Source organism: Hippocampus zosterae, chromosome 9, assembly GCF_025434085.1.
Source record: "Hippocampus zosterae strain Florida chromosome 9, ASM2543408v3, whole genome shotgun sequence".
NCBI lineage: Eukaryota > Metazoa > Chordata > Actinopteri > Syngnathiformes > Syngnathidae > Hippocampus > Hippocampus zosterae.
The window spans coordinates 23,743,491-23,770,911 of record NC_067459.1 but is presented as its reverse complement, the minus strand read 5'-3'; the positions used below and the strand labels follow the sequence as shown (position 1 = coordinate 23,770,911).

The following is a 27,421-nucleotide window of genomic DNA, read 5'->3' as shown; positions in this document are numbered from 1 at the left end:
GAAACACTGAAAAAGAAGCACCGTGGTTGTTGTTTTGTGTCCCGTCAGTCATTGTCATATAACGGGTACTTCACCCTAAAATAGAAAGACAAGAACGCGCAGCCAGCCACACACGCATTTCTTGTTGGTGTCTATTTTGGGGTCCGGGGGTGGGGGTGGGTGGGCGAGAACGTGCACGTGCAAGCATATGATGGAAAAAGGGGAGCTGGCTTCGGCCCAGTTGGCTATTTGAATCGGTGCACAAATTAAACGGGGAGCGTCAGAAACGAAAACGCGACACGCGCGCACACTCATGAGCCAACAACAAAGTCTCAATCTTAGGAGAATCATTTGCCATGTGATCGAATGAAATGCAGTTGCATTTTTCAGAAAATAAAAACCTGAGATGAGATTGGCATTTAAAATAGTAAGTCAAATAAAATAAAGTCGTTTTTTCATCATAGTTAAATTTTATTTCATTTTGACTTTTGCTTTCTTTCTTTTTTAAATGAACCCTGAAAGCTCATGTATGATATTGACAACCATGAAAACAAAGGACGTTTTAATTTTAAAGATTGTTCGTTTTACAAATCTAGTTCCGCTTTTCTTTTTCCAAGTCATTTTTGTTTTGATTTTATTCCATCAATCCATCCATCCCTCCGTTTTCAACACCGCTTATCCTGAAGAGGGTCGCGGAGGGAGTTCATAGAACCCATTCCAGATGACATGGACAGACTACACCCTGAACTGGTCTTCAGTCAGTCGCAGGGCACATCTAGAGACAAACGACCATTCACACTCACATCCACACCGAGTTGGAACCGATCCCATGCTCAAGTCAAGCCAGTGGAACACGATACCATCAGCGACTCTTATTCCATCAAATTGTAAAATTTTGAATTTGTTTTAATTTTAATTGTTTTAGTAAACTATATAACCTTGGTGGGCGGCCCGGTAGTCCAGTGGTTAGCACGTCGGCTTCACAGTGCAGAGGTACCGGGTTCGATTCCAGCTCTGGCCTCCCTGTGTGGAGTTTGCATGTTCTCCCCGGGCCTGCGTGGGTTTTCTCCGGGTGCTCCGGTTTCCTCCCACATTCCAAAAACATTGAACACTCTAAATTGTCCCTAGGTTTGAATATGGGCGTGGATGGTTGTTCGTCTCTGTGTGCCCTGCGATTGGCTGGCAACCGATTCGGGGTGTCCCCCGCCTACTGCCCGGAGACGGCTGGGATGGGCTCCAGCACCCCCCGCGACCCTAGTGAGGATCAAGCGGTTAGGAAGATGAATGAATGAATAACCTTGGTGTAAGATGATGTCATTATTTTATATATATATATATTTTCTCATACAACTAAACATAATCATGACCCTCTACCATTCATATCATCAGCGTACACGAAGAGTTGCAGTCGTACGCTCACAGAAATGCAGACATCACATCCAGTGTGTGTGTGTGTGACTACCAATTGAAAAATTCACACAGACGCACACGCTCATGCGCTCACACACACACACACACACACACACACATATTTGCGCCGGTCGGTGACGGAATTTGTCTCAGCGGGATCCAGTCGACAGGTGGTAGTCATTTTTAGATCCTCTGTGACCTCATACGTCAATACCCAAATTGTGTATGCGTGCGCGTATGTGCGTGTGTGGGTGTTTCTTTTATATGCGTGGGTGTGTTACATTCTGTGCATGAATATTTGTGAATTGTGCGTCTTTGGGAATGTGGTGTGTATGTGGTCGTTTGTGCTGCCTTTGTGTAAGAGTGTGTGGGGTTTGTTTTTGAGAGTGAATCGTGGATGTGTGTGGTGTGCTTGGTGCATATGTTTGTGACCAGAGTTCACATCTCACATGGCCCCCCTCCCATGCCACGCCTCAACCCATGCTTCTATTTAAAGGGCCCCCAAGCGGGCGTCTCACCCACTGACCGAGTGAGCGAGCAACGAGACGGAAGGCTTGCCACCGTTTGCGGGAAGATCTGGAAGCTGACCCGAAAGGATCATCAGACTTTAGCAACGGATTTGCGACATCCTCCGCCACGTCTCTTAGATCGGGACAGAGTGGGCTCGGGCGGCGTCCCTCCTGGAACGATGAGCGGCCCCCAAACGGAGCCCCCCGCGTTCAAACGTGCGGTGAGAAAAATCCGATGCGCCGCCGTGGTGGCCAGCTTGGCCAAGAGTTGGCAGGGTTGGGCCAACGAGCACGCCGACAAGCAGGACGCCGCTCCTACTGGGTGGATGCCTTGCTCAACGGGCCAGAAGGACGCAACCGAGCGGCGCCCCGTGGACAAAGTTGCGAAAACCAGGAAAAAGGACTCTAGTGACGCCGATCCCATCCGGAGTGTTTCCATCTCTAAAACTGTTCAACCCAAACTGAGCGAGTGTGGCGGGGATCTGGTCAATGCCATCCGCGGGAAGATGGAGTCGGGTCCCGAGGATAGCAAACCCTTCTTGGGTAACGAGTCGCCCACGCGGCGGCGCCACATGAGAGCGCTGCAAGTGAGCGGCGCAGGCGGGAGTGGCATCATCCACGATAGGAAGTTGATGCTGCGGGACAGGAAGCTGAGCACCAGTAGCAGCAGCCTGGACACGGTGGACAGCGGCTTGGGAGATGAGGTGGCGCCCGGAGACGGCGCAGACGGCAAGATGGAAACGACGAATGTCAAGTGGAAAAAAGTTGGCCGCAGGCCCACGGTATTGCTAAGATGAAGCAGACACTTGTGATATTGCAGTGCTACGGCACAGCGTTGCAGCGCAGCCTGGTGTTGTGGCGTTACGTTGTAGCATTATCTTGTAGTGTTACGTTGCAGCGTTACGTTGCAGCGTTACGTTGCAGCGTTGCAACGTTACATTGTAGCGTTACATTGTAGCGTTACATTGTTGCCCTGTAGTGTTATGTTGTAGCGTTACATTGTTGCGTTGCAATGTTACATTGTAGTGTTACATTGTAGCGTTACATTGTTGCGCTGTAGTGTTACGTTGTTGCAGTAGGTTGTCGCATTACGTTGTTGCGTTACGTTGCTGCGTTACATTGTAGCATTATCTTGTAGTGTTACGTTGTAGCGTTACATTGTCGCGTTGCAACGTTACATTGTAGCGTTACATTGTTGCCCTGTAGTGTTACGTTGTAGCGTTACATTGTTGCGTTGCAACGTTACATTGTAGTGTTACATTGTAGCGTTACGTTGTTGCGCTGTAGTGTTACGTTGTTGCAGTAGGTTGTTGCATTACGTTGTTGCATTACGTTGTTGCGTTACGTTGCTGCGTTACGTTGTCGCATTATCTTGTAGTGTTATGTTGTAGCGTTACATTGTCGCGTTGCAACATTACATTGTAGCGTTACATTGTTGCGCTGTAGTGTTACATTGTAGCGTTACATTGTTGCGTTGCAACGTTACACTGTAGCGTTACATTGTAGCGTTACATTGTTGCGCTGTAGTGTTACGTTGTTGCATTAGGTTGTCGCATTACGTTGTTGCGTTACGTTGCTGCGTTACGTTGTAGCATTATCTTGTAGTGTTACGTTGTAGTGTTACATTGTCGCGTTGCAACGTTACATTGTTGCGCTGTAGTGTTACAATGTTGCAGTAGGTCGTCGCATTACGTTGTTGCGTTACGTTGCTGCGTTACATTGTAGCATTACGTTGGAGCGTGATGTCATAAACTGACATCAAAGCCTAACACCGCGCACAACCTCGCGTGATTTCGCCTGACCTCATCTCGTTACAACGCATCGCTACCTTGGAGAATGATGCCATAGTGCTGCGTCACAGCATTATGTCGTAGCGTGGTGTGGTATCGTGACGTCGCATGAATTTGTAGCTGGCACATCATAGTGGTTACGTTGCAGTAGCAGTTAGGGCGGCTTGTTAAGACATTGCAGCACGGTGTGACATCATCCCCGGAAGTAGAGTGTGACGTAACGTGAAATCAAAGCTTGACATTGTAGGGCGACGTTGTAAGACAGCGTAACATAACAATGTAACGCACAGTAAAATTTGTAGCATGACCCCCATAGCACAACTTCAAACTTCGTTATCGTCTTTTAACTTGTTCGGATTTCAAATAATTCCCCCAAAAGAACGTTAGCGCGCCTGAATGTGGATGTTTTCCCATTATATTCAGCAAGACTCCTTCGGTTATGACCAAAGGATGTAAACATTCCTGCACCAAAAGCCACTGTCGCTTTGGGGTCTCTTGGAGAAACCCAACTCCGAACAGGCAGGGGAGTCATGTTGTCCTATAAAAGGCAAACCAAGGTGCCTGCTGGCCCATTCACAGCCTCCACTGGCCATGAAAAAAAAAAAAAAAATCTGGAGGACAACGTGTTCTGAAGCGTGACCTTCAGGTGCAGCAGGGGGTAAAAACAGGTTGAAAGTGAAGGCAACTGTGAGTGACAGCTGACATCTGGTTGGAAAAAAAAAAGAAGACATTCACTTTCAATTATCACGTCACTCACGGCAAAAAAAAAGAAGCACTCAAGCCACTTCACAAAAAGTCACAACGATCCCTGTCGGACCAGAACCCCTCAGGCAGCAGTTTGAATACTTGTCAAAGTAAGAGGCAGGAATGTTCTCCAAGCCACGAGGACACGTGTTGCCCTGTGGAAAAGCTCATTGCTATAAATGTTAGGGTCAAAGTTCAGTTCATCTTAGTCATTTCCCAACACTTTTGATCAACGCATCACCAAAAAACACACCAAAAGTTTTTGGTTGGATCATTCCCAGTGTCAAAACGATGCTAGTGGTTATAAAGCCCCGCCCCTTTGAATACGAGGGTAGGCATTAAAATAATCCATTTATGTTTTTTTCCAACGTTCCCAAAACACTAATAACCGTGGACTGCCCAAAAATCACCCCCAAAACGGAATAAATATCAGGACGCCAATTGCACAGTGAGAAAGCTTCCCCCTAAAAACATTGGGGCAAAAGTTCCATTGAACCCGATATGACGTTGCTTTCAAATTCATTTCCAACGGCAACAATCTGTTGACAGCGGAAACGTCACAATCCCCGTGGCAACGATTTTCCTGTGTCGTCGAAAAAGGCTTGTTATCAATTTTTTTTGTTATCTATTATTGACATCTGATCTCTCCATCAGATTAAGATCACCACCAGTGGTGACATTAAGAGTCGCTGGCAGCAGTGGTCCGAGGAGCACACGGAGGGCCAGAAACTCAATCCCTTCAGCGAGGACTTTGACTACGACTACGCCATGAGCCTGCGCCTGCGCAAGGGCGACAGCGGTTACGGGCGCCCCAAAGAAGGCTCCAAGACGGCAGAGCGGGGCGACCGTGCGCACAAGCATATTCGCAGGGAGATGGAGGAGATGGTGTGGATCATCCGGGACATGGGCTTCCGGGACGGCGAGGGCCGCAGCGCGGTCACCTTCGGGCGCCTCTTCGACCGCTACGTGAAGATCTCGGACAAGGTGGTCGGCATCCTGCTGCGCTGCCGCAAGCATAAGATGCTCGACTTTGAGGGCGAAATGTTGTGGCAAGGACAAGATGACCACGTGGTCATCACCGTGAGGGACTGAGATCGGTTTGGGAGCCACACGGCGGGCCAGCGGACATGGCGACACTTCATCGAAGGACTCCATTAGAAAGGTCCCCCTTGCCAATGTTGGCCTAGAATGTGAAGAAATCCATCCCCCTGTATGAAATTCTGTTTTTCAGCTTGATTCCACTTCTGTGGACATTTATCGAGCTCGGAGGAGGATGTGGATCGGACAATTGGAAACATTCATTCATTCATTCATCTTCCGAGCCGCTTGATCCTCACTAGGGTCGCGGGGGGGTGCTGGAGCCTATCCCAGCTGTCTCCGGGCAGTAGGCGGGGGACACCCTGAATCGGTTGCCAGCCAATCGCAGGGCACACAGAAACGAACAACCATTCGCACTCACACCTAGGGACAATTTAGAGTGTTCAATCAGCCTGCCACGCATGTTTTTGGAACGTGGGAGGAAACCGGAGCACCCGGAGAAAACCCACGCAGGCCCGGGGAGAACATGCAAACTCCACACAGGTAGGCCGGAGTTGGAATCGAACCCGGTACCTCTGCACTGTGAAGCCGACGTGCTAACCACTGGACTACCGGGCCGCCCAATTGGAAACAGAATTGGAAATAACACATCTTTCGTGCTATCTTTTTTTTTTTTAATCCATTATACTTTATTTAATCCAAGTCACAAAATGTGGTCATGTGCATCCAAGTAAATAAACAAATCGAAAGAAAATGACTTGAGTTAGCAATCGCTTGTTGACTATGTATTCAATAAATGTGATGCGTTCAGATTATTTTCTAAGTGTTTTTTTTAATTTACTTTTTCATTGATGTTGAAGTGCTTGAAATCAAACCCGACAGGACTTGACTCTAACATTCGCGTGAACAATTTAAGGTTTTGCCCTTTTAGGAAAATAATTAATCAAAGAAGACATCATTAAAACGGGAAATTGACATGCCCCATTATGCTTGGCCGAGGTAACGATTACGATTATTGTCATGGAATGTTTTTCACGTTATGACTTCAAAATAGCGTTGTTTTCCGTTGTCACTACCCAAGCCACGAACAGCTAAACAACCTGCATTGGGTGACTTTGGAGTAATAATAATAATTACAAAGTATATTAAATCATCTGTAAACGGGATTCTCAGAAATATTTTTGGCACAAAAAACCTCCACAAAAATTCCTTAGATTTTTTAAAATTAAATATATTAAATATGTATTTCATAACATCTACATCTCCTATTTTTAAAGTTTCTTTTCATGATTTTTTTTTTGCATTGTTTAAAAAAAAAGCAGTGATTGCAAATGCTATGAGCATGATGATAATCCAGGCTACAGGCTAGCATGTTAGCATGGGGGCGGAAATTGAATCGCTTTCAAAAACTGCCTTGACAGCAGTTTTGGGATTTTATTGCTTCTCAGATTTCTTAGGATTTTTTGTGAACAAATAATAATAATAATAATAATAATAACAATTTCCCTGCAATACTGCTACTGTAAAACCTGAGGCCAAAATTTAATTTTGGAAAAAAAAAATCCTCAAATCAAACCTTAGAGGATTACAAACTTGCTTGTTTGAATCATAAAGGGGAAAAATGTTGCTAATAAATCTGCTACATCGTGTTTTGTCCCTTAGCTTAGTCTCGTGGTAATTGCGCATTAGACTGCATGCAGATGCTGGCGGCTAACGCTACGAGCTAGCATTCCCGTGTCCCCCGGCTAAATCCTTTGGCTCACATTTGTAAATATTTACACTACGTGAAGAATCATAAAGTGCCCATCACTAAACCACCTCACCCCCCGCTTCCTCTCGTCACACTAATGTGAAGCTAATGGCTAACTGACGAAATGTTCCGACCCATTCGCAGCGGCTTTTACGTGACGCCACCCCACGATGAAGTGAAGGAAAGACACTTGCTGGTCAAAGTTGGCACGTGAGCGACAGTTAGCGATTTTGCCAAAATCGAAACAAGTTGATGAAGTGTACGATAGACGCTACAAGACTTTCCGACGAGAAACAAAACAGACACACGGGTAGAAGGAATATTCGAGGGCACATTTCACGCCATCGATGTCACAAGCACAGCTAACAGCGTTAGCTCACAATGTCTTAAGATTTTTGTTTTTTTTGCTTCCCTTTTTACATTCATCTTTATAAATCCATGTTCAACCTTCTGCGGCTGGTTTTACATTGTTGTTGCTCTGCTACATTGTCAATCTGTATGTTCAAATATTTCCAGTTTTGAAAAGCGACGGAGTAAAAAGAAAAAAAAAAAGTCCTAAATGTTTGCTGTAACAAACAAGGTTCTCAAGCTGGGGTCTGTGACATTTTGGGAAGTTTGAGACCTTCGGGGGGGGGCCAATTCAAAGCGGCGTTATGATTGTGACATATCTTCACATACATGTCACATCCCTGCATGAATAAAGTTGCTTTATAGAACAGAAGGCGCATTATTACGGGAATAAAGTCACTTTTCTTAAACAAAAGGCACAGTTTTTGAGATGATAGGCCCTAACCTTTTCGAGAAATGAAGGCGTTCTTTCCAGATTGTGTAATATTACAAAAATTACGTTTTTGAAATTCACATGTTAAATGCGTGCTTTCCAACCTCAATACACCTTTAAGCTTTTAAATATTACAGCTTCATTCTCGAAAAACACAATTTTTATTTTTTTAAGAGTTCAAATTTTGAGTCCATCAATGTATTTCTTTGTTCTTTTGAAAGATTGAAATATTTTCTGGCTCAGGAAAAATCAATATGATTTTTTTTTCTTTGAAACAGGCAAAATTTCAATAAAATTTTTAAGTATTACAATTTATTTATATTTTTTTTGCTGATGAAATTAGCTATTGTTTTTACTTTGGTTAAAAACAAAAACGGTGTAATTTTTTTTTTGCGTTCTTAAGGATTTTTTTTTTCCTTTAGTAAATAATATTTTTTACGGTTATGACTTATTTCTCAAACAACTTTTCAATTCCGACTGCATTTAGGGCTGCACGTGGTCGTAACATTGAACCCAGCATATTTGAGAACTCTTGAGCGAACACAAAAAGGACGGCGACGACACTGTGGAAGAAGTAGACAATGTGAGAGAGTGTTTGATGGATGCTGAACCTGCAGCGTCGCATTGGTCCAAACAGGAGGCAGCATCCTCATCCGAGTGGTCCCAAAAGAGAGGACGAGAACCTGTGGAGAGTCCAAAGTCTGGCGGATCTGACGGTGCCTGTCCCAGATGTGTCCGCGGGGGTCTCAGGGGCGCTCGCAGCAGGGCCCCACGGCGCTCTCCAGTGACATCTGCGACGAGTGGCGCAGGAGGGGCGCGCTGGTGGGCTCCACCATAGACGAGGTAGGGAACAGCTTATACCAGCCAATCACCATGCTGCTCAGGTCCAGCTCCTCCAATAGGATGCGAGCCACCCCCATGAAGCACTTGCGCTCCATGCGCCCGTAATTGCCCCAAACGATTAGCTGCATGGAGCCACAAGAACCACAAAGAAAAAAAAAAATCGTTTCAGGTTCTTGTTGGCCTTTCTTCGTTGTTTTTGAAAATCCAGCCCCTCAGGTCATTTTATATTGACAATATGAAATTTGGGAGGAAGGTCTATTGTAATGTCACAAAAAAGCTCTCTTGCCTTAAAGGCATAGGAAGTGTGCCATTTTGGTTTGGAAAGGGCATTTCGGATCTTGTTGGCATTTTCTTCAGTTTTGTTTTGAAAATGCAGCCCCTAAAGCGAGTACAACTTTGCATGGTGAAATTTGGTAGACATACTTGTCATGAGAAGAACCTACAAAAAAGTCTCTTGAAATCATACTTGAAAAGATACAGGAAGTCTTCCATTTTTGTTTGACACTGTCATTTTGGGCTCTTGTTGACAGTTTTGAAGGATCCATAAAAAAAGTTCAGCCAATGAAGCTAATTTAAATTGTCAATATGAAATTTGATCGACATGCTTATCATGAGTAGACCTACAAAAAAGTCTCAAGAAACCATGCCAGCAAAGACATATGAAGTCTGCCATTTTGGACATTTTAGGATTACCTTGGCTGTTTCAAGAGATGCTTTTTTGGAGGATGTGGGGGCTGACATAAAGGTATTTTTAACTCAATTTTATTGGGCAACATAAAATTGGGAAGGATGCGCTTTTGTCATTAACAGATCCACAAAAAAGTATCATGAACCCACCCCAAAACGAAAACAAACAAAAACAACAAGAACAACACAAACACCCAAGTTGGCCATTTTGGTTTTAACCAAACGTTTGGTGCAATTTTTGTTGGGGTTCTTTAAAGACAACCTCCTCCTGGAGATTTTTGGGTCATTATTCTATTCTATTCCATCTGAAACCTTCATTATAGGTCATTTGTACATCGACTCGCTGCATGGCGTACCTGGACGACCTTCCCCTGAGGGCTCTCCGAGAAGACCAGCACTTGGTTGTAAAGAGGGTCCAGAGACTTCCTGGCGGACTTGGTTTTCTTCTTGGCCACGCAGGCACCGTTCTCCAGCAGGTAGACTTTGATGTAGGCCGCTACAGCACCCAAGTACAAGCAACATAGGAAAACGTCAATTGGGCTTCATATGCTACACAAATAATCCTGGGGGGGTGGGGGGGGGGGGGGAGAAAAAAATATATTTTCTGTCATGAATCTGTTTTTGTGTGTCTCCAGCAGGTGGCAGAGGAGGGCCTTCCTTCCAGCATGCACACCTGCTGCCAATGTTCCTCAGCAGATAATTAAGGACTTCCTAGGGGCCAAGTATCCATTGGATGATTCATTTTGCTCACGATTCTGTCCTGAAGTGGTGAATTCTTTGAGAAGTTTGCTCTTCATTTTTCTTTCACCACGTTTTTTTTTTTTTGCATTTGCTTTTGTAATCATAGTCATCATTAGTATTATATGTGTTTTGAGTCTTTTCACAAGAAGCAATTTTCATTTGTATCCATCCAAGCATTTTTGGTTTGTCTCATTTTCCTGGTTATTGTAACCAGCACCATTTGCTATACTTTATCTGCCTTGCGCAATTTTTTTGTTGTTGTTGTTGTTAATCAACTCTTTTTGTTGAAATTCCATTTGAGTACACGCTTTTAGAGTCTGATTCTGTCTAGATTATTCCAGGCCTCTGACACTTTAACTGAAATTTCCAATATGTGACCAAACAAATAAATAAAAAGACATACATGTACATGATGTCATGTTTTTGACCGATTTATTTTAAATTGAAATGGTATGTTATAGTTGTCATTTTGTGTGTACGTATGAATATGGACCTTTTAATGTCAACATTGTATTATTTTTTTGATCTTGCATAAGAAATTTAAATAGTAGATTAGCATGCTAACAGCAGTGTTCCTTGCCGTTGATTTCACATAAAAAGCCTCCAAATCCGGCAAGAAAACTGACGTGAGAGTAAAATTGGCTCCGTCTCCTGTGCGTGTATGTTTTTTTTTTATGGTCATGCTCTTTTGTCTTTTTATTTTTTGGTGGTGTTATCCCTTTTTGGCCTGGATGCTTTGTTCTTATGCAACACCGCAGCGTTCGGCATTATGCAACTGCACAGATTTAATAGTTTCTCGTTTCATAATTCAACCTGCGGCCGCTCTTGTTGTCTGCGTTTTGTCCGTGTCATTACCAGGAGGCCCTTTGGAGCCCATTTTCATGGTGAGTCCTTTGGCCTGGACCACCTCCACCTCCAGACCGCCGTTTCTCTCCATTAGGCCGATCTCCACATCACCTGGATGCGATCCGTCACAATCAGTCAGTACGTACGTTGGCAGAGTGACAAGAACATGATCCATTTGCAAATTTAAAGCCTCCGTGAAGGAAACATAAATACATACATCTGATACCACACTCACTCTCGCAATGTTTTTCTTTCTTTATATATCTTCCTTCCTTTTATATTTCAAAGAAATGTTTGACTGAACTATTGGACCTCGTTCTGTCAATGTTGCCGTGCCAATGACGCAGAGGCTCCGCCAGTGAGGAAAATGACCCACTTACAGCACGTCCCCACACTAGATGACTGAATTGACAGTGTGGATGGGACAAACGCCCTCTAGTGGCCATTGCAGGTGTGACAAGCAGGTTTAAAGTTAGGTTTTGGGTCGGTGGGTCAGGGTAAGATCAGGGCTTGGGATCTATAACATGGACTACACATGAGGACAGCATTGCGGAGCGTCTCTGGGTTGTTGGTTCACTTTCGGAAATGAGCACACCGCCTCGTGTGTTGCCAGTCATAGCGCTAACATGCTAGGTGCTAATGCTGCCTCTCACCCATAGATGTCATGGCCAAAGTCTGCCGGCCGACAAACTGGGCCGGTCCCATCCCGTCCAGGAAATCGCTGAACTGGGCATCAGAGGCCAGGCACATGCCGCTATAGTTGAGGCTACAAAAATAAAAAGCACAAAACAGAAAGTCCGATATTTTTGAATGTTCAGATTCACAACGTCGGCAAACGTTTTCAGGATTTTTACGAGAGGATTCTGGAGGAGCAAAAAGAAGAAGCAGCAATTGGCCCGGCGTTTTAATTAAGTGCCGACCATCTTGGCGGTCGTTAATGAATAATTTACAGTCTCAGTGAAACAAAATCACTTAGGCAAGATTAGTCGTTTACGCTCAGCTTTTAAATTTTTACATTTGTTGAGTGTTCTCATTTTATAGCAAAACACCAGCCAGCTTGAATAAGATCACACAGTATAGATGAATACAGAATTTTCATGGAACAAAAAAAATTTGACAATGCCCCTTGGAAAAGGCCAGCGGGGGCCGCAAAATGTCCACTCAAACCATAATGTCAGACTTCCTGTGCCTTTTCAGGCATGACTTCATGCGATATTTTTGTGGGGCTACACTTGAAAGACATGCCAAATTAATGTAACATTACTCAGTCAAACTGGATTCAGGGGTTGAATTTTTAAAAAATGGCCAGTGAGACCGCACATTTACCCGCATCAAACCAAAATGTCTGAATTTCAGTGTCTTTTCAGGCAGGGCTTCTTGAGAATTGTTTTGTGGGTCAAAATCATAACAGTCATGCCTAACCAAATGAATGTTGCCATCTCGGCTGGCTACAGGAGCTGAATTTTCAAAGCTAAGCAATGACCACTCGAAAACAACAAACGCGTGCCAAAAATGTCCTCTTCAAACCAAAATGGCTGACTTCCTGTGTCTTTTTTTTATGGGTCTGCTCATGATAGAAATGTCGGGCAAATTTCATGTTGCCAAGTGAAACTGGAATAATTTTCTTCATTCTTCTTTTAAGCATTGCAAGTGCCCTACTCAGGAGTCAGCAAACCTTTCAGGCATGGTTCACTAAAACAAAATGTTTTGAAATTCAGAGCTGACCAGCTGTTTTGTGTACGGACGCCAAATCAGCTGTTTTGTGTACGGACGCCAAATTTGGTCGCAATCGAACAAAATCTACTGGATGAGTCTTTGCAGAACCCCGGGCTAAATTACTACAAGACGCTCACTTTAAAACAAGACTTCCTGCCTCTTTTGTTGGCATGGCTTTTTCATGATTGACGTGCCCACCAAATTTCATGCTACAAAGTGAAACTGGGTTCAGGGGAGCTGAATTTGTGAAAGAGGTAATCGTGTTTGTCAAGTGTGCTGGTTTAGCTGATTTGAGCTGCATTGAGGTCAGGCTTCATATATTTATACATGTATGTGTGTTGTATATTAATAATGCAATCACTCCATCCACATTAGCCCAGTGAGTGAGTGAGTGGGTTACTACAGTTTGAGATTATAATGCTGCTGCAGGGAATTACATGAGAGGAAAAAAAAATAAAATTAAAAATCACTGACAATATCACGCATACCCAAGGTCATACTTGATCAAGTTTTCATGATGTTTTTTTTTTTTTTTTTTTTTAGTAAATATGACGTTATGTGACAGATCCAGTTATCCGCCTGGCCTTATTGGATCTGCGCAGAGCAAAAATATAAAAAAATAAAAATACATGCACACCATCACGGACTCACAAACAGGACAAATGTATTCATAATTGAATTTTCATATGCAGTAGTAATATGCTGCGAATTCTTACAGCCCACAAAAATCGACATTTACAAAAATGACGACGACAAGAGCGCCCCCCCCCCCCCCCCCAGTACGGCAATTGTACACTTAGACGGCCTTTAACGTCTGGTTGACGTGCAACACACGAGAAACCTTTGCCAAGTGATGACAAAAGTGATGAGAATGGAACGGGAAGCGTCGCGTTTCAGTCCGTGCAGCCCAGCAGCAGTTTGCGCAATCAGCAAAGTGCGCTCGGACAACAAAAAGGCAGTCCGGGGCCATTGTTGTCGGGATACAATCAACTCCCACTCTGAACAGGAGTTCCAAGACTAAGAGACAAATGCCCCCCCCCCGCCCCACCCAATGCGTATGTTGAGAAAAATACGCATTCATTTGAAGAAAAAAAAATGATCGCGAGAATAATACAGACTGTACACTGCAAACAATGAGGTGCTGTTTAGATTTTTAAGAAGAAAAATTTGGGGGTTTAAAAAGAAAAGGGCGGCCCGGTAGTCCAGTGGTTAGCACATCGGCTTCACAGTGCAGAGGTACCGGGTTCGATTCCAGCTCCGGCCTCCCTGTGCGGAGTTTGCCTGTTCTCCCCGGGCTTGCGTGGGTTTTCTCCGGGTGCTCTGGTTTCCTCCCACATTCCAAAAACATGCGTGGCAGGCTGATTTAAGACTCTAAATTGTCCCTCGGTGCGAGTGTGAGTGCGAATGGTCGTTCGTTTCTGTGTGCCCTGCGATTGGCTGGCAACTGATTCAGGGTGTCCCCCGCCTACTGCCCGAAGACAGCTGGGATAGGCTCCAGCACCCCCCGCGACCCAAGTGAGGATCAAGCGGCTCGGAAGATGAATGAATGAATGAATGAATAAAAAGAAAAGCCATAAACCCACAAGGATGATATATTTTTTCCCCCAACAGTAAGCTATGCGTTTTCTTTGAGGAAATATTTCTCTATTTTCAAGGAAAAAAATGATACGTGTTTCTTTGAGGGAAAAAAAAGTCACGACTAAATCAGTTTTAAGAGTGAACGTTTTCAATACAACAAAGTGTTTTTGACAGAGCTCGAGAGCAAGCAAGTCTCGCGAGATGGATCCTCGTTGAGCCCACGCGGGAGATTCACTTGGTTCGTTTGCAATTGCTTCCCAGCGCTTTCCCCTTTCATTGGCTCCTGGCATCGCTCATTAGCCAATCAGCTGCCAGTCTTCCCTTGGGTGTTGCCCACCTGTGTCTTCTGCGCGCCTTTGATGTTTTGCTGCGCTTTTGGAGCCAAAACCGCCTTAGTCATAAATAGAAACAGAAGCAGTGCATGTGTGCGTATATGCGTGCGATGCAATCACCCTCTGCTGATTTTGCACTCCCACCAGTGAGATTTTAAAGCCCCCCCCCACCTCCTACTTATGTAACTGCAGGATTTCATAGCCAGGTTGGCAACTACCCGTGTGTGTGTGTGTGTGTGTGTGTGTGTGTTTGTGTGTGTGTAGTACTACACTCGTGTAGTTGTCCATGATGTCATAAGCCCCCAGTTAACACAACCTCTCTAGAGATTGGGATGATGAAGATGATGATGATGATGTTGGACCACGCAGCTGCGTTTGAAAGCTGTTGCCAAAAAGTGAGGCTGGAAACATAAAAGGAGGCAGGAGGGCTCCTGTGTAGAATCTTTGAGGAAAAAAAGTCCACTAAAATGGACAAATCGCAGCCATGATAAAAGATATGGAATTCATCTGCGTGTGCCTTTCACGCAGAACACAGAACAATACTGGGGGTGAGGGGTCAATTTCATGATCCAGAGCCGCAACACGATGAAGGACACCACCTGTGTACCTTACTATGTTAAAAAAAAAAATCCAAGCAAAATTGGGAAGTGGGGCGGCCCGGTAGTCCAGTGGTTAGCACGTGGGCTTCACAGTGCAGAGGTACCGGGTTCGATTCCAGCTCTGGCCTCCCTGTGTGGAGTTTGCATGTTCTCCCCGGGCCTGCGTGGGTTTTCTCCGGGTGCTCCGGTTTCCTCCCACATTCCAAAAATATGCATGGCAGGCTGATTGAACACTCTAAATTGTCCCTAGGTGTGAGTGTTGTTGCGAATGGTTGTTCGTTTCTGTGTGCCCTGCGATTGGCTGGCAACCGATTCAGGGTGTCCCCCGCCTACTGCCCGGAGACGGCTGGGATAGGCTCCGGCACCCCCCGCGACCTTAGTGAGGATCAAGCGGTAAGGAAGATGAATGAATGAATGAAAAATTGGGAAGTGGCTGTCATAACAAAAGACTTTGAATTCCTCGACATGTGCCTTTCACACGAAATGCTGAATCAGACAGGTGTTTGGTTTCATAATTGCATTGCTTCCTATTTAAAAAAAAAACAAACAAACAAAAAAGTCCAACAAAATTACTGGTGTGCCCTGCGATTGGCTGGCAACCAGTTCAGGGTGTCCCCCGCCTACTGCCTGAAGATGGCTGGGATAGCCTCCAGCATGCCCCGCGACCCTTGTGAGGATAACGCGGATCGCACAATGGATGGATTGAAGTCCAACAAAATGGATACATGGCAGCCATAACAGAAAACGTGCAATTTATGTCCGGATTCCTTTCACGCAAAACTCTGGCAGATGACAAGTGTTTGATTTCACAACTCAAAGCCATAACAAGAGGCGCGATGCTACCTGTGTAGCTTCTTTTACAAATAAACGATCCAGTGATATTGAAGAAGGGGACGCGGAATTTCACACACAACACGTCCATGACGGGATGCGACTTGTGTAGCTTCCAATGCAACAACAACAACAACACCAAAACTCCAGCGAAATTCCCAAATCAGAGCCGTAACACAAGACCTGAAATGTATCCGAGTACAACAATTGCGTTCACTTTTTAAATTTCACACCTACGTCCCGGCATGACGGACTACCCACCTTTAAGCACGCCCCCCCCCCCCCCCGCCCCCCAAAGTGTCTGGAGACAAAATTTCCCAGCTTGCAAATTGTGGAACGCCGGCATGCGCGGGTGCTGCGAAAGGCACGATAAAGGCGGCGTACTCACTTGCCCTCCGAACCGTAACTGTTCATGCTGTCCTCGATGGACTCGTGGCTTGCCTGGCGCGGCGGCCGACTTGGCATCTCCACCGCCAGACCCGTTTCCGTGCTCCTCTGGATGGCGCCCTTCAGTTTACGCCCATCTGTGTCCACTACACACACACACACACACGCACACACACACAGGATATCAGAGTGTTTTAAAAATCTCGTTTCATCGGCTGACCTTGGAAAACATTTTTTATGCCACCGTAAATCATATTTCCAGGCAAAGTTGACACAAAGTGGATGAAAAAGCAGGAGACGCGCACGCAGGAAAGACACAAATACAAGCGACCATGATAACACAGGACACTTCGTCTTGTTGCCACATCATAGATTGCCAAAATCAATATACGGACAACATTATGGGAGCAAGCAAGGTGTCCTGTGTGTGTGTGTGTGTGTGTGTTCTTGTACTTACAACGTTGTGAGGACCGGCATGAGTTTTTAACCAACAGAGTGAGGACATTTTGACGAAGTGAGGACATTTTGGCCGGTCCTCACTTTGACACCCTCTAAATCAACTCCAAAGTGTCCAAAAAGGGTACATGTGCTTTGTGTGTGTGTGTGTGTGTGTGTGTGTGTGTGTGTGTGTGTGTGTGTGTGTGTGTGTGGTCTGGCTCATCATGAAGTGAAGAGGTCTATGTGACCTTGTTTTTAGGACGCGAGTGTGCGTGTGTGTGTGTGCGTCTGAACTTGTCAGACAGACACATACACGAACTCAGACTCACCGACAATCTGACTTAAGCACATGATACATACAGGCGCACTTTTAGTCACATGCACTCAGACACACATACACTTTGTACTTGCTTGTCCACGCGGACACACACTGAAACTCAAACACGCACTCTGATTCAAATGCACTTGCATGCAGACACACACATTCACACACACACTTGTACCGAATGAATTGTTGCAGATTATTTCGCTTATGCAGATACAGCATATTGGAAAAAAAAAAAAAAAGAAAAAAAAACAAGAGAACATTCCTTTTGTTCTCGCTTTCATTCTTTCTTGGAGATAAATGGACACAGCAGAGCTGCTTGGGGGGCTAGGCATCAAATATGGGAACTGTGAACGACGAACACAGGGACGAAGATGGCATGGGGGAGACGGATAGGGGAGGGGGTGGGTTCGACCCAAAACAGTCAGGAGTAAAAAATGGTGTGCCAGGAAAGGAGGTCTGCTCCACTGGGAGGAGGAAGAGAAGGAAGAGGAGAAGGAAGGATGAAACACGTGAGGTGGGGCTGGGTGGGCTCTACCAGGTGCGTCCAATCAAAAGGATATTTTTGAAACAAGATGGCCGTCAATCAACAGACCAGTGAAACAACAAGTTCCCCATGACAACAATTTCAGCCAGAATTAGTCCTCCCTCGGACAGGGGCGCCATTGGGACGCCGCTGCTAACCAAAACAGCAGTATCTTTTGTTTGTTTGTTTGTTTATTGAACATAAAACATATACAGTAATAATTTGACAGAAAATAAGGTAGATAAAAAAGTAAAAAGAAAGAAATCAGTCTTCATTCAACACAGTTATTATGTTCAAGGGAGTAGGATGAAGTAAAAAAACGTATCTAGTCCTACCCCGTTATGTGTTTATATCTACTAAATCATTTTTATATCAATCAGAAAAGAAAAAGTAAGAAGAAGTCTCCATTAAGGCTCATACTTTACCCTTAACCGTGATATTTTCACAACTTTTGGTTTGTATCGGGATTATATACATCCTCACCCTGGCACTCTTGTGTCAATTTTCTCTTGTATTCATAATGGATATTTTAATACTTTTGAGGCAAATAACCAGTCTCGCAGATGAATCAAAAGTGTGTGAGCATGTGCTGCTAACCAGCTCACTATGGCGGCATCGTTAGCGACCATTCGTTCTCCTCTGGACTCACGGACATGAACTTCGGAGGCCCATTGGAATGCTGTTGCTCACCAAAACAGTAGTACAACCTATCGAGGCCTGTGAACACCCCCCGCCCCCTCCCAAAGGGAATTGACGCCAGTTAACTTCACTGCTAGCTAGCTGCTGTAGCATTAGTAGCCCAGCGAAGCTTTTTCGGACTATCTCAGCTCAGTTTTGCCAGTCAATGTGTTTTGGTGAGGCACAAAATGCACAAAACAATATATATGTACATGTATATACCGTATATATATACAAATTAAATGTATTTTGGCAGTACTTTGCCATAGCTATTGATGTAGAACTTGTGTAGTGATTTTGGTTGTTAGCAATTATACCATTGCAAACCGTTATCTCTTTTCATATTTTAGTCTAAGCCTTAGTCTTGGTTATGCCCACATTCTCTGATGTATTGCATGTGAGAGACGCTTTCCCGTCACCCGGAGAGACAAAGCACACGGCGGCCATTCGGTGACCTCCAATGGTGGCGGACGGCAGCCAAATCCATGACATCATCACACATACTGTGTGCGCGTGTGCGCTAGCGTGGGTGTGTTCAGTGCAGGATTTACTCCGCACATTTATTCATTTTTTTTCCTTTGTCTTTTCTGTTCAGGGCACAAGTTTTTCACCATTGACTCTGGTTAAAAGTTTGACATAGATCCTCTTTGTCACTGCTTTCAAGCCAAGATTTTAAAAAAATTAGAAATATGACCAAAATATAAATATGCAGGATGTGACTCTTGCTTAATTTAATAAAACATGTTTTATTACATTGTGAATACAACCATCTGTCAGACACTCTTGCTCGCTGAAGATGCCATATTTTTTTTTTGCAGTCAATGTTTAATGACATAGCCGTTTTTGCCGTAAGATTATCACGCTTATTTGAACCTCAGTCGTTTTTACACAGGTCTGATCGGCTGGATCGGATTGGCAGATGTTTTGAATTTCATGTCAAATCAGCGGTCGGTTGTAACGTCATAGTTTGCCAATCGATCAATGATGTCATTGATCGGATCTGCCAAATAAAACATGAAGCAGACATATGCTCGTTCACCCCCAGGACGTTCAGTGATGGCATCGTTAATAATGCAAAGTTTCTAAGCATCTAAAAATCAGATTTTTCTTCAATTATTTTCCCCAATATTTTAAAATAAATTTATTTATTTTAAAATATTTATTTTAAATTTATATGGAAATGGATTTATCCATTTGTGTTCATATTGTATTTAATTGAAAGATGTTTGTTGTTTTTTTTCTCTTTCTCCTTTCTTCTTTCTACATACATTCTTGCTGCTGGAGGCTGTAAATTTCCCCAGTGTGGGACGAATAAAGGATATCTTATCTTATTTTGAAGGGTTGTCAGTTTGTCATAGAAACCTAAGTATGAACTGTATATGATTCAAACCGTAGAGTTTGAAGGTCACTACGTATAAATTGCGCGACTTACATGTTTGCTATCAAGATATTTGTGACTCAACCGTTTCGCACTTTAGTCTTTCGCGTCTGCAAGAAACGTATGCGAGTGTTCTATAGCAACAAAACTGAAGTCGTTGCGAATGATTTTTCCCTCCCGTCTTGGTATCATTTGAATCGGACTGTCAAATAAAGAAATTGTGTGTTGATTTTCTTCACCGCTACAGCCTCCAATTTCCAACCGTCAAAAACTTTCTTTGTAAATCAGACCTCAAGTGTGGTTGTTTCAGCATATGAGTCGTTCATATGTGTAAGAAAACCATGGCGGCATTAAAAAAATGTCAGAATTGGGAAAAAAAAACATTTTCCACACGTGCCTTTCCCGTTTTCAACAGTGATGCGAAAATGAAGAGCCGCGACGTAGCCTCACTCATGCACGCACGCACGTACGGTACCTCCGTCGTCCTCGTCAAAGGAGTTCATGCAGGGGAAGTAGATGGCGAGCGCCTCAAAGGACGCCGACAGGCTGATGCGGCTCTGCGAGCGCTCCATGTAGAGGCCGCCCCCACCGGTGGTCCCCCCGCCCGCCGCCGGGCCCGGGTTGGCCGGCTTGGCCAAGCGCGGCTGCTGGGCATTCTTCACGCGGAGTACGGCGCGCGGCGTCTTGCACGGCGGTCGTCGGCTGCCCCCCGCGGCGGCAGACCCCCCAAGCCAGCCGGGAAAGGCGAGTCACAAGCCGGGAAGATGCTGGTGGCGGTCGGCGGCGCCGAGAGGAGGAGGAGGAGGAGGAGACGGAGACGGAGGGCCAAGAAGAAGAAAAGGAGGGGGAGGAAGAAGAGCTCTCATAGAGGATATGCTTTGTTCCTTTGCTCCCAGGTCCCAAAAGTGGGATTTGACGCCGTCTTAGGAGGAGAGCTTCTGGAGCTGCGCGGATGGCGCTCGGTTGCGCATCTTGGCGCTGGGGAAAACACGCAACTTTGCACAGAAGGAGGTGAAAGAGGTGATGGCGGTGCCGTTCGCCTCCCAGGCTCGGATGCTTGGCCGGGATCCTTCAGCTCACTTGAGAGGATGAGGAGAGTCTGGCATGGATGAAGGAGAGCAGGGGAGGGAGGAGAGGAGCCAACCAATCACAGGCAGAGGAAGGGGGAGGGGCGTGGCTATGGCCGGCGGACAAACCTTCAGGCACAATTATGGCCAACAAAATTAATGGTGACGTTTTTGTTAACTACTTGGCTTACAAGAATAACGTGTTTTTGTTTTGTGTTTTATTTAATTTTGGGAGGCGCGGGGGGGGGGGGGGTAGGAAGGTTCAATATTACGTTATGACGTGGTAAATTCCACCTTGTAACGTCATACGATTAAGATTTTAATGTGACAAGTTTGATTGCTGAAAAGAATTAATTCATTCTGTCATTTAAAAATATTATATATCGCAAAAATAATGAAAATTTAAATTTTTATTTTATATTTCATTTTATTTTAGTCGTTTTTTGGGGGTGGGGGCACAGGGAAAATCATATATTTGCAAGAAAAGGTTTTCTAGAATAAAAAACAACACAATTCTATGTATTTGGTTTTACTGGTAGTTTTTCAAAACAAGAGGTATGATTTTTCTTTTTATTTTAGGTTCAAGACATATTTGATCAGATCATTTTTCAAGAAGATGGCTACATACATGAAGTCTACCTAGATTAAAACCATGAAAGAAGAACATGCCAACTACATACAGGAAAGTCAGAGCCGGAATCGAACCCACGACCTCTGCACTGTCAAGCGGACATGCTAACCAGTTTTCAATCATGATCGTAAATGTTACCCCCCCCCCCCAAAAAAAAAGAAATTTACCGGTAGTCAAATGTCAAGCCGTGTCACCAACAGCTGACGACAGGAAGGAAGCAGATGCTCATTTTTCTATTTCAAGCATTTGCACCAGTTTCTCAGTCCTCACCAAAATGTCTCTACATCAGCCAACGAATAAACATGCCCAACGTTCAGAGAAGCAACATTGATTCCCCTTCTGGCTCATTAAAAAAAAATCATGCTAAAAAATAAATGTTTACGTTATTTTTACGACTGTTTGCAGACACGCTGACGTCACAGAACGTCTCTGGAAGACATCCGCCACACGGGATGAGGACGCACGCACGCACGCACACACTATCTTGTATGACATGAAGAAACCCAGAAGTTAAAATCAGTTTGGTGTCCGCGTGCAGCTAAAAACGTTATATAACTAAGACTGTCATGATGGATTACCAGGTAGCTGTATAGTGTGTGTGTGTATGTGTGTGTGTGCGCGCGCGCTGCAACTGAGGCAGTTTTTCAGCTAAAAAGTCGACCCCAAAATTAGCTAAACAATCAGTGCTCATTCAATGTTTTTTTTAATAGAAAATTCCACAAAGACGGCGGCCACTTAACAAGATGCTACTAAAAGGCAACCAACACATGAGCTAAGCAGCTAACTCTCACAAAATAAACTGCTATATAGACTTCAACAAACTAGCCAACCAGTCAATAAACCAGTCAGCTAAAGCGCAAACCTATAAATTAGCCAACCCAAGGCAATCAACCAGCTAAGCAGTTAATCAGCCACACGACTAGAGAAAACATACAAAGGAGCTAACAGTCAACAAGCTAACAAGATCAATAAATAATCAACTAACAAGGAATGTAGCTTACTAGTGAACCAGTTTATCATCAAGTAACGTAACAAACCAAATAAAGAAAGAAAAAAAACACCAACTAGCATACCAACAAACACCACGCTAATAAGCTAACCAGTTTATTTGCGAAAATATAACCATCTTAGCAGAAAATTGGTCAACAGTTAATACACCAGCTCACAAGCTAAAAAGGTGACATACCAATTTGTTAACCAACTGGACAGTCAACTAAGCACCCATATGAAGCAGCCTCCCGTGCCAAAATGTAATCTGCCCTTTCGAATAAACTAAGCAGCCTACTAGCTAACAAAATAACCAGTGGTAGAGCTTGTTTATCAGTCAATAAACAGTCATCTAAACGGCCTACCACACGTTAACCACAAGCAGCTAAGATGACATCCTGCTAACTAGCCAACAAACCAAAATGTCAATTTTATTTTATTTTTTAAAGGAAATGGGTCGCTTCTTTTTTGGACGCTTTAGCCTAATTTTTTTGTCTCGTTCTTTTTTTTCTTTTTGTATGCGTGAAAGTGGGCCGAGGCCTCAGACTCAATTTATTTTGAAAGTAGAGCGGCAACTCACAATTATCTGATCTTCATTGCTTTCTCCCGCCACCTTCGTCTTCCTCTTCGGCCTTTTCAACAATCCCTGGGGAACAACCGCAGGCGTACTTGGTTTATCTTAGCTCAGTGTTCTGGCAAATCACCAGAGACTTGCGTACCGACAGGATTAGCTCCACAATTTCACTTCCGTTTGGCTTTTTGCAGGTGCATCTACTTTGCTTTTTTTTAAATGCCGCCAAAGAACGACACGAGTGTTTTTGTCGTTGTTTTTACATGATATGATTTCCTTTGGGAATAACAATTATTGAGAAAGGATCAGCTTTCCACCCGTGATTTATCATTGATTGCCTTTCACTAAATTAAGGGTCCCTTTGGAGTTGAAAAGAAAATCAACGATTGATCTGTTGCTTAGTTAAGAGCAAAAGGTGTGCGTCACCATTTGGTTAAATTAGAATCACGTCAAGAAAAGAAAAAAGGTTTATTGTCATTACGTCATCAGAGGAAGACGTAATGGCGTGTGAGACAGTTTCTCAAGTAGTTAGTCATTGAGTTAGAGTTGGTCCTCGGTAGGAGAGTCAGCATGTAAGTGAGTCACTTAGGTAGTTAACCGGCCACTCAGTCAATCAGTGTGTAAGCTAGGTAGGTGGACAGCTGGTTAGTCAGTAAATCAGCCTAGTTATTCGGTCAGCGGGTGACTCCGTGAGTCAGTCTGATCAGTTAATGAGTTAGCCAGTTAGTAGGACAGTTACTCATTTACATATTGCTGTTGCCGTTGACAACGCTCTCGAGGGATCGGCCCCCTGTCATGTGACGGAGAGGCAATCTGCGTCAGCGTTAGCAGCATATTTTGCTGCACGCCTTCAATGGATTTCCTCGTTAAGGACGAGAGTCGAAGGCGAGCATTTATCCACTAAATCAGGAAAATTATAAGCAGGCGCATGCGGCGCCGTCCTGTCACTCGACCACAAACAAAGGCTCTTACAAAGTCTGTCAGGTAGTTATAGTTGGTCAATCAGTCGGTCGCTAACTTCGTAAACGTGTCAGCGAGTTTTAGTCATAGTCATTCAGCTGGTTATTTGTCAATGAGTTGGTTACTTATTGAGCTCCTCAACTCACTTCAACATGGTTCCTTGGCCCCGAGTCTCTGTTTTACAGTCAACTTTAACCGGGAGTGACAAATAAACAGCGTGAAGTAAGCCCGCCGCGGCTCTTATGCCGTGAACTGTGCGGGTCTTCTCGTTTCCTGAGAGTGATGTTATACATTATCTCCCATTTCTTAAGGAGAGCAGGCACACCTACGTCAAAATATACTGTATATTTTTACTAAGACTGCATTTTAACATGTTTATATGCATTTAAAGTGTGGGGCAGAGATTAAATTGCAGATTAGAGAAAAAAAAAATAAAATTCATAATACCATGTGATGACCAAGGATGTATCGCCATTACTGATGTCTGTCGTCTTTTGATGTAGCTCAGCAGCCAGAGCGCCGCGAGCGGTCGGTTTGTTGTGAGCACAAAGAGCAAACTTGATTGATTTTCAAAACCTGGAGATCCCCCGCAGCCATGTGTGAGTTATGACACTTCACAAAATATCGATCACAATGCCGGGAGCGTGATTGAAGGCGCCTTCCCGTCACCGCCACGCCGACCGACCGTGGCGGTACATCGTAGACCACTACTACTGGTTGGAAACAAGCACTTGAGATACATCATTTAAATTCTATGGTTTTGGAAAATGGCATAGGTCAAATATCAAACAGTCAAAGGTCAGAGCAATGTCTAATATGAAAAAACACACACGAACAAACGAAGAAAAAAAAACAAAACAGAAAATCCTTCTATTTTTATCCAATTACCTCCAAACTTGGTCCACTGATTTGATTCTCTTGCAGGGGTGACTGATCTTGAATTTTAGGAGACCTTGGGGTCAAAGTAGACCAATGGCAAGGTTAAAAACGTTTTCACAGCAAAGTGCATTAAGACTTGTCAAATTAAAGGTATTGTGTATTATTCATACAGTATTAATAATCACAACACAACGATATATTGGCTGGAAAACGACCATTGCACCCTTTACTGCCACCTGATGGCCGACAAGCTGAGCTGCAACCAGAGTATAATAAATCTTGCGTCATAGGAAGGAATTACAGAGGCAGATAGGTAATCGGTAGTTAGCTTCAAACCTTCATTTCAAGGCCAACTTGAATCCTTAACTGTGTCTTGTTTGAAACTCTACTTTGAAATCCTTTAAAGCCATAAGTTGACTTGGCTCACGATCCTAATTTGAAGCCCTACTTTTAGAAGCCTTAACCTTTGCTAGAAGCCCAGTTTATAAAACGTAACCCATTATTTGAAACCCGGGTTGGATATTCTAGCCCTACCTTGAAGCCATACCTTACGAGGACCTATTAGGCATGCATGGGCACTTCGAGTTTGTTTACATCACACAGTAACAAGCCCCTCCGCACCCCCCTTAGCAAAATGTCAGTTGACACCAGGATGAACTCACGTCTGACAGAGAGCTGCCTCTTGGAGGCTGTCACCATGGAAACAAGCACGTCAAGGAGAAAGCCATGCTCTTGTGAGTTTTGGGGGGGCAGAGAATGCATATTTTACGAAGGAAGTTAACGTTTTTATTTCAAGAAAAAAAATTGGCATTTTCAAGAAAAAGGTCAATTAACTGTTTAAGCAGTCATATTTTTTTCTATTTAAAAAGGGGGTTAAAAGTACAACTTGGGAGGGGGCGGGTACGACTTCTCACATTTATTCAAGAGGGGAAAAGCTTACAAGAAGGAAGTCATCCTTTGCTTCGTGAAATTCTTTCGATGAAATTGTAAAAGAAAAAGCAAATTTAGAAAAAAAAACGTACTCGATGAGGTACATTTGTTTCAAAAGAAAATCTTTGAGTAAAAGGGAAAGGCAAGGGGGCAAAAGTCATCTCAAGCGATTTATTATATAATTCTCTCTGTCTTCCCAAGAGGCAGGCATCACCAGAAAAAAAAAATGTCCAAACATCCATGTTTTTTTTTTTGCTTTATTGGTTTCAATTTTGAAGCATTTTTTAATACAGTTTTGTGCCTTCTTACTGGTCTCGAGTGAGCTGTGTAGCAAAGCATTATGGGACATGTAGTTCAACATCTGACTGTAGTTTGTATCGTTTTCACCCATTGCAAATTAATTGAAGTCATTGTGAATTTACTTTTGGATATTGTCTACCTATAAAAAAGTTCTTCCTCTTTTCACAATAACACTACGTTTGGGATAGAGCACCTTTTGTATTCTACTAGCATCAAGAGGCAATTTTTTTTTCCTGTACATTGGCACTGTTGTGGCGCACACGTGTGCGTGTTTTCAAAGTGCTCAGTTTAAGAACTTTGACAAAGGCACTAATATATTTTATCCTCCCCTTCTTGTTCAAGTGACATCCTTTTTCTGTGGGGTTTGTAGTAAAAACCCGAAATTGCCACAAAACATTTTCTGAAATATTTACTGTGTATCATCATTTTTGGCACCAATGCTGGGAACCCATATGCCGGTCATGTGAATGTCAGTTCTAGCATAGTTAGTATTAAAAGCTACTAAACCTATATTTATTATTATTATTACAAGGCATTTGGAATAAGGCCGCACAAGTTGTATGATGAGCGATGATAAAGTCTTGCATATTTTTGTGACAAAAATTCCAGCATCGAGAGAGGACATCGACCAAAGTGCAAAGTAATTGACTTCTTGCCAATAAAATTGGCAAAGACTGACAAGACACACACAGTACAGAACTGGTCACTGTGGTTACGTAGTAAACATTTGGACCTGCACTTTTACTAATGGCCACGAGAATAAGCTACAATCAAAAGACTAGTCATGTCTATATGTTGCCCTAAGGCCCCATGTTGCCATGGAAACGAGCAATAATGCGATAGGTGTGTTAGTATGTGCGTTCACCCAAGCTGCATAGTTTTCTGAGAAAAAAATAAAATGTGGAAAAAAAAAACTTCCTCCAGGCCTTGTAATTGGCTGCCAGGAGAGTGCAGGGATGTGATTGGTCCTTTGCAAGTAAAATACAAAATAAGGCATGGTCCAAGAGTAGCTATGGGTACAAAGGAGTACGAGGGCCACACTGATTAGAATGAAAATGAATTACATGACGAAAATAAAGTAGTAATCTTCCGAGAATATTTGAGTAGAAAAGAAAATCGATTTCTTTGAGAAATTTTTAGGAACATTTTCCATTTCAGAGTAATAAAGTCGAATTTTTCCACTCAAAATG

At 43.7% G+C, this 27,421-nt stretch overlaps 3 protein-coding genes across 3 annotated transcripts in view; 2 read left to right on the top strand and 1 right to left on the bottom strand.

Annotated features, from left to right (window-relative positions):
* Window positions 1–27,421, top strand: part of hgh1 (HGH1 homolog (S. cerevisiae)) — a 100,729-nt gene that overhangs the window by 49,316 nt on the left and 23,992 nt on the right. The window lies entirely within an intron of this gene.
* On the top strand, window positions 1,513–6,636 carry abraa (actin binding Rho activating protein a). Its single transcript, XM_052076569.1, has 2 exons — window positions 1,513–2,680; window positions 5,087–6,636. Exons 1-2 carry the CDS (start codon window positions 1,787–1,789, stop codon window positions 5,522–5,524), a joined length of 1,332 nt encoding a protein of 443 aa, XP_051932529.1. The 5' UTR covers window positions 1,513–1,786; the 3' UTR covers window positions 5,525–6,636.
* rims4 (regulating synaptic membrane exocytosis 4) lies at window positions 6,695–21,055 on the bottom strand. Its single transcript, XM_052076575.1, has 6 exons — window positions 20,382–21,055; window positions 16,563–16,707; window positions 11,772–11,884; window positions 11,128–11,229; window positions 9,888–10,027; window positions 6,695–8,966 (listed from the first exon to the last, which is right to left on the bottom strand). Exons 1-6 carry the CDS (start codon window positions 20,476–20,478, stop codon window positions 8,748–8,750), a joined length of 816 nt encoding a protein of 271 aa, XP_051932535.1. The 5' UTR covers window positions 20,479–21,055; the 3' UTR covers window positions 6,695–8,747.

Coding starts and splice junctions, on each gene's coding strand:
- rims4 (XM_052076575.1), bottom strand. CDS start 20,478: ATGGAGCGCTCGCAGAGCCGCATCAGCCTGTCGGCGTCCTTTGAGGCG. Junction 16,708..20,381: donor CTTTGACGAGGACGACGGAG/GTACCGTACGTG, acceptor GTGTGTGTGTAG/TGGACACAGATGGGCGTAAA. Junction 10,028..11,127: donor GGGCTCCAAAGGGCCTCCTG/GTAATGACACGG, acceptor TGGGTGCTGTAG/CGGCCTACATCAAAGTCTAC.
- abraa (XM_052076569.1), top strand. CDS start 1,787: ATGTGTGTGGTGTGCTTGGTGCATATGTTTGTGACCAGAGTTCACATC. Junction 2,681..5,086: donor AAGTTGGCCGCAGGCCCACG/GTATTGCTAAGA, acceptor TCTCTCCATCAG/ATTAAGATCACCACCAGTGG.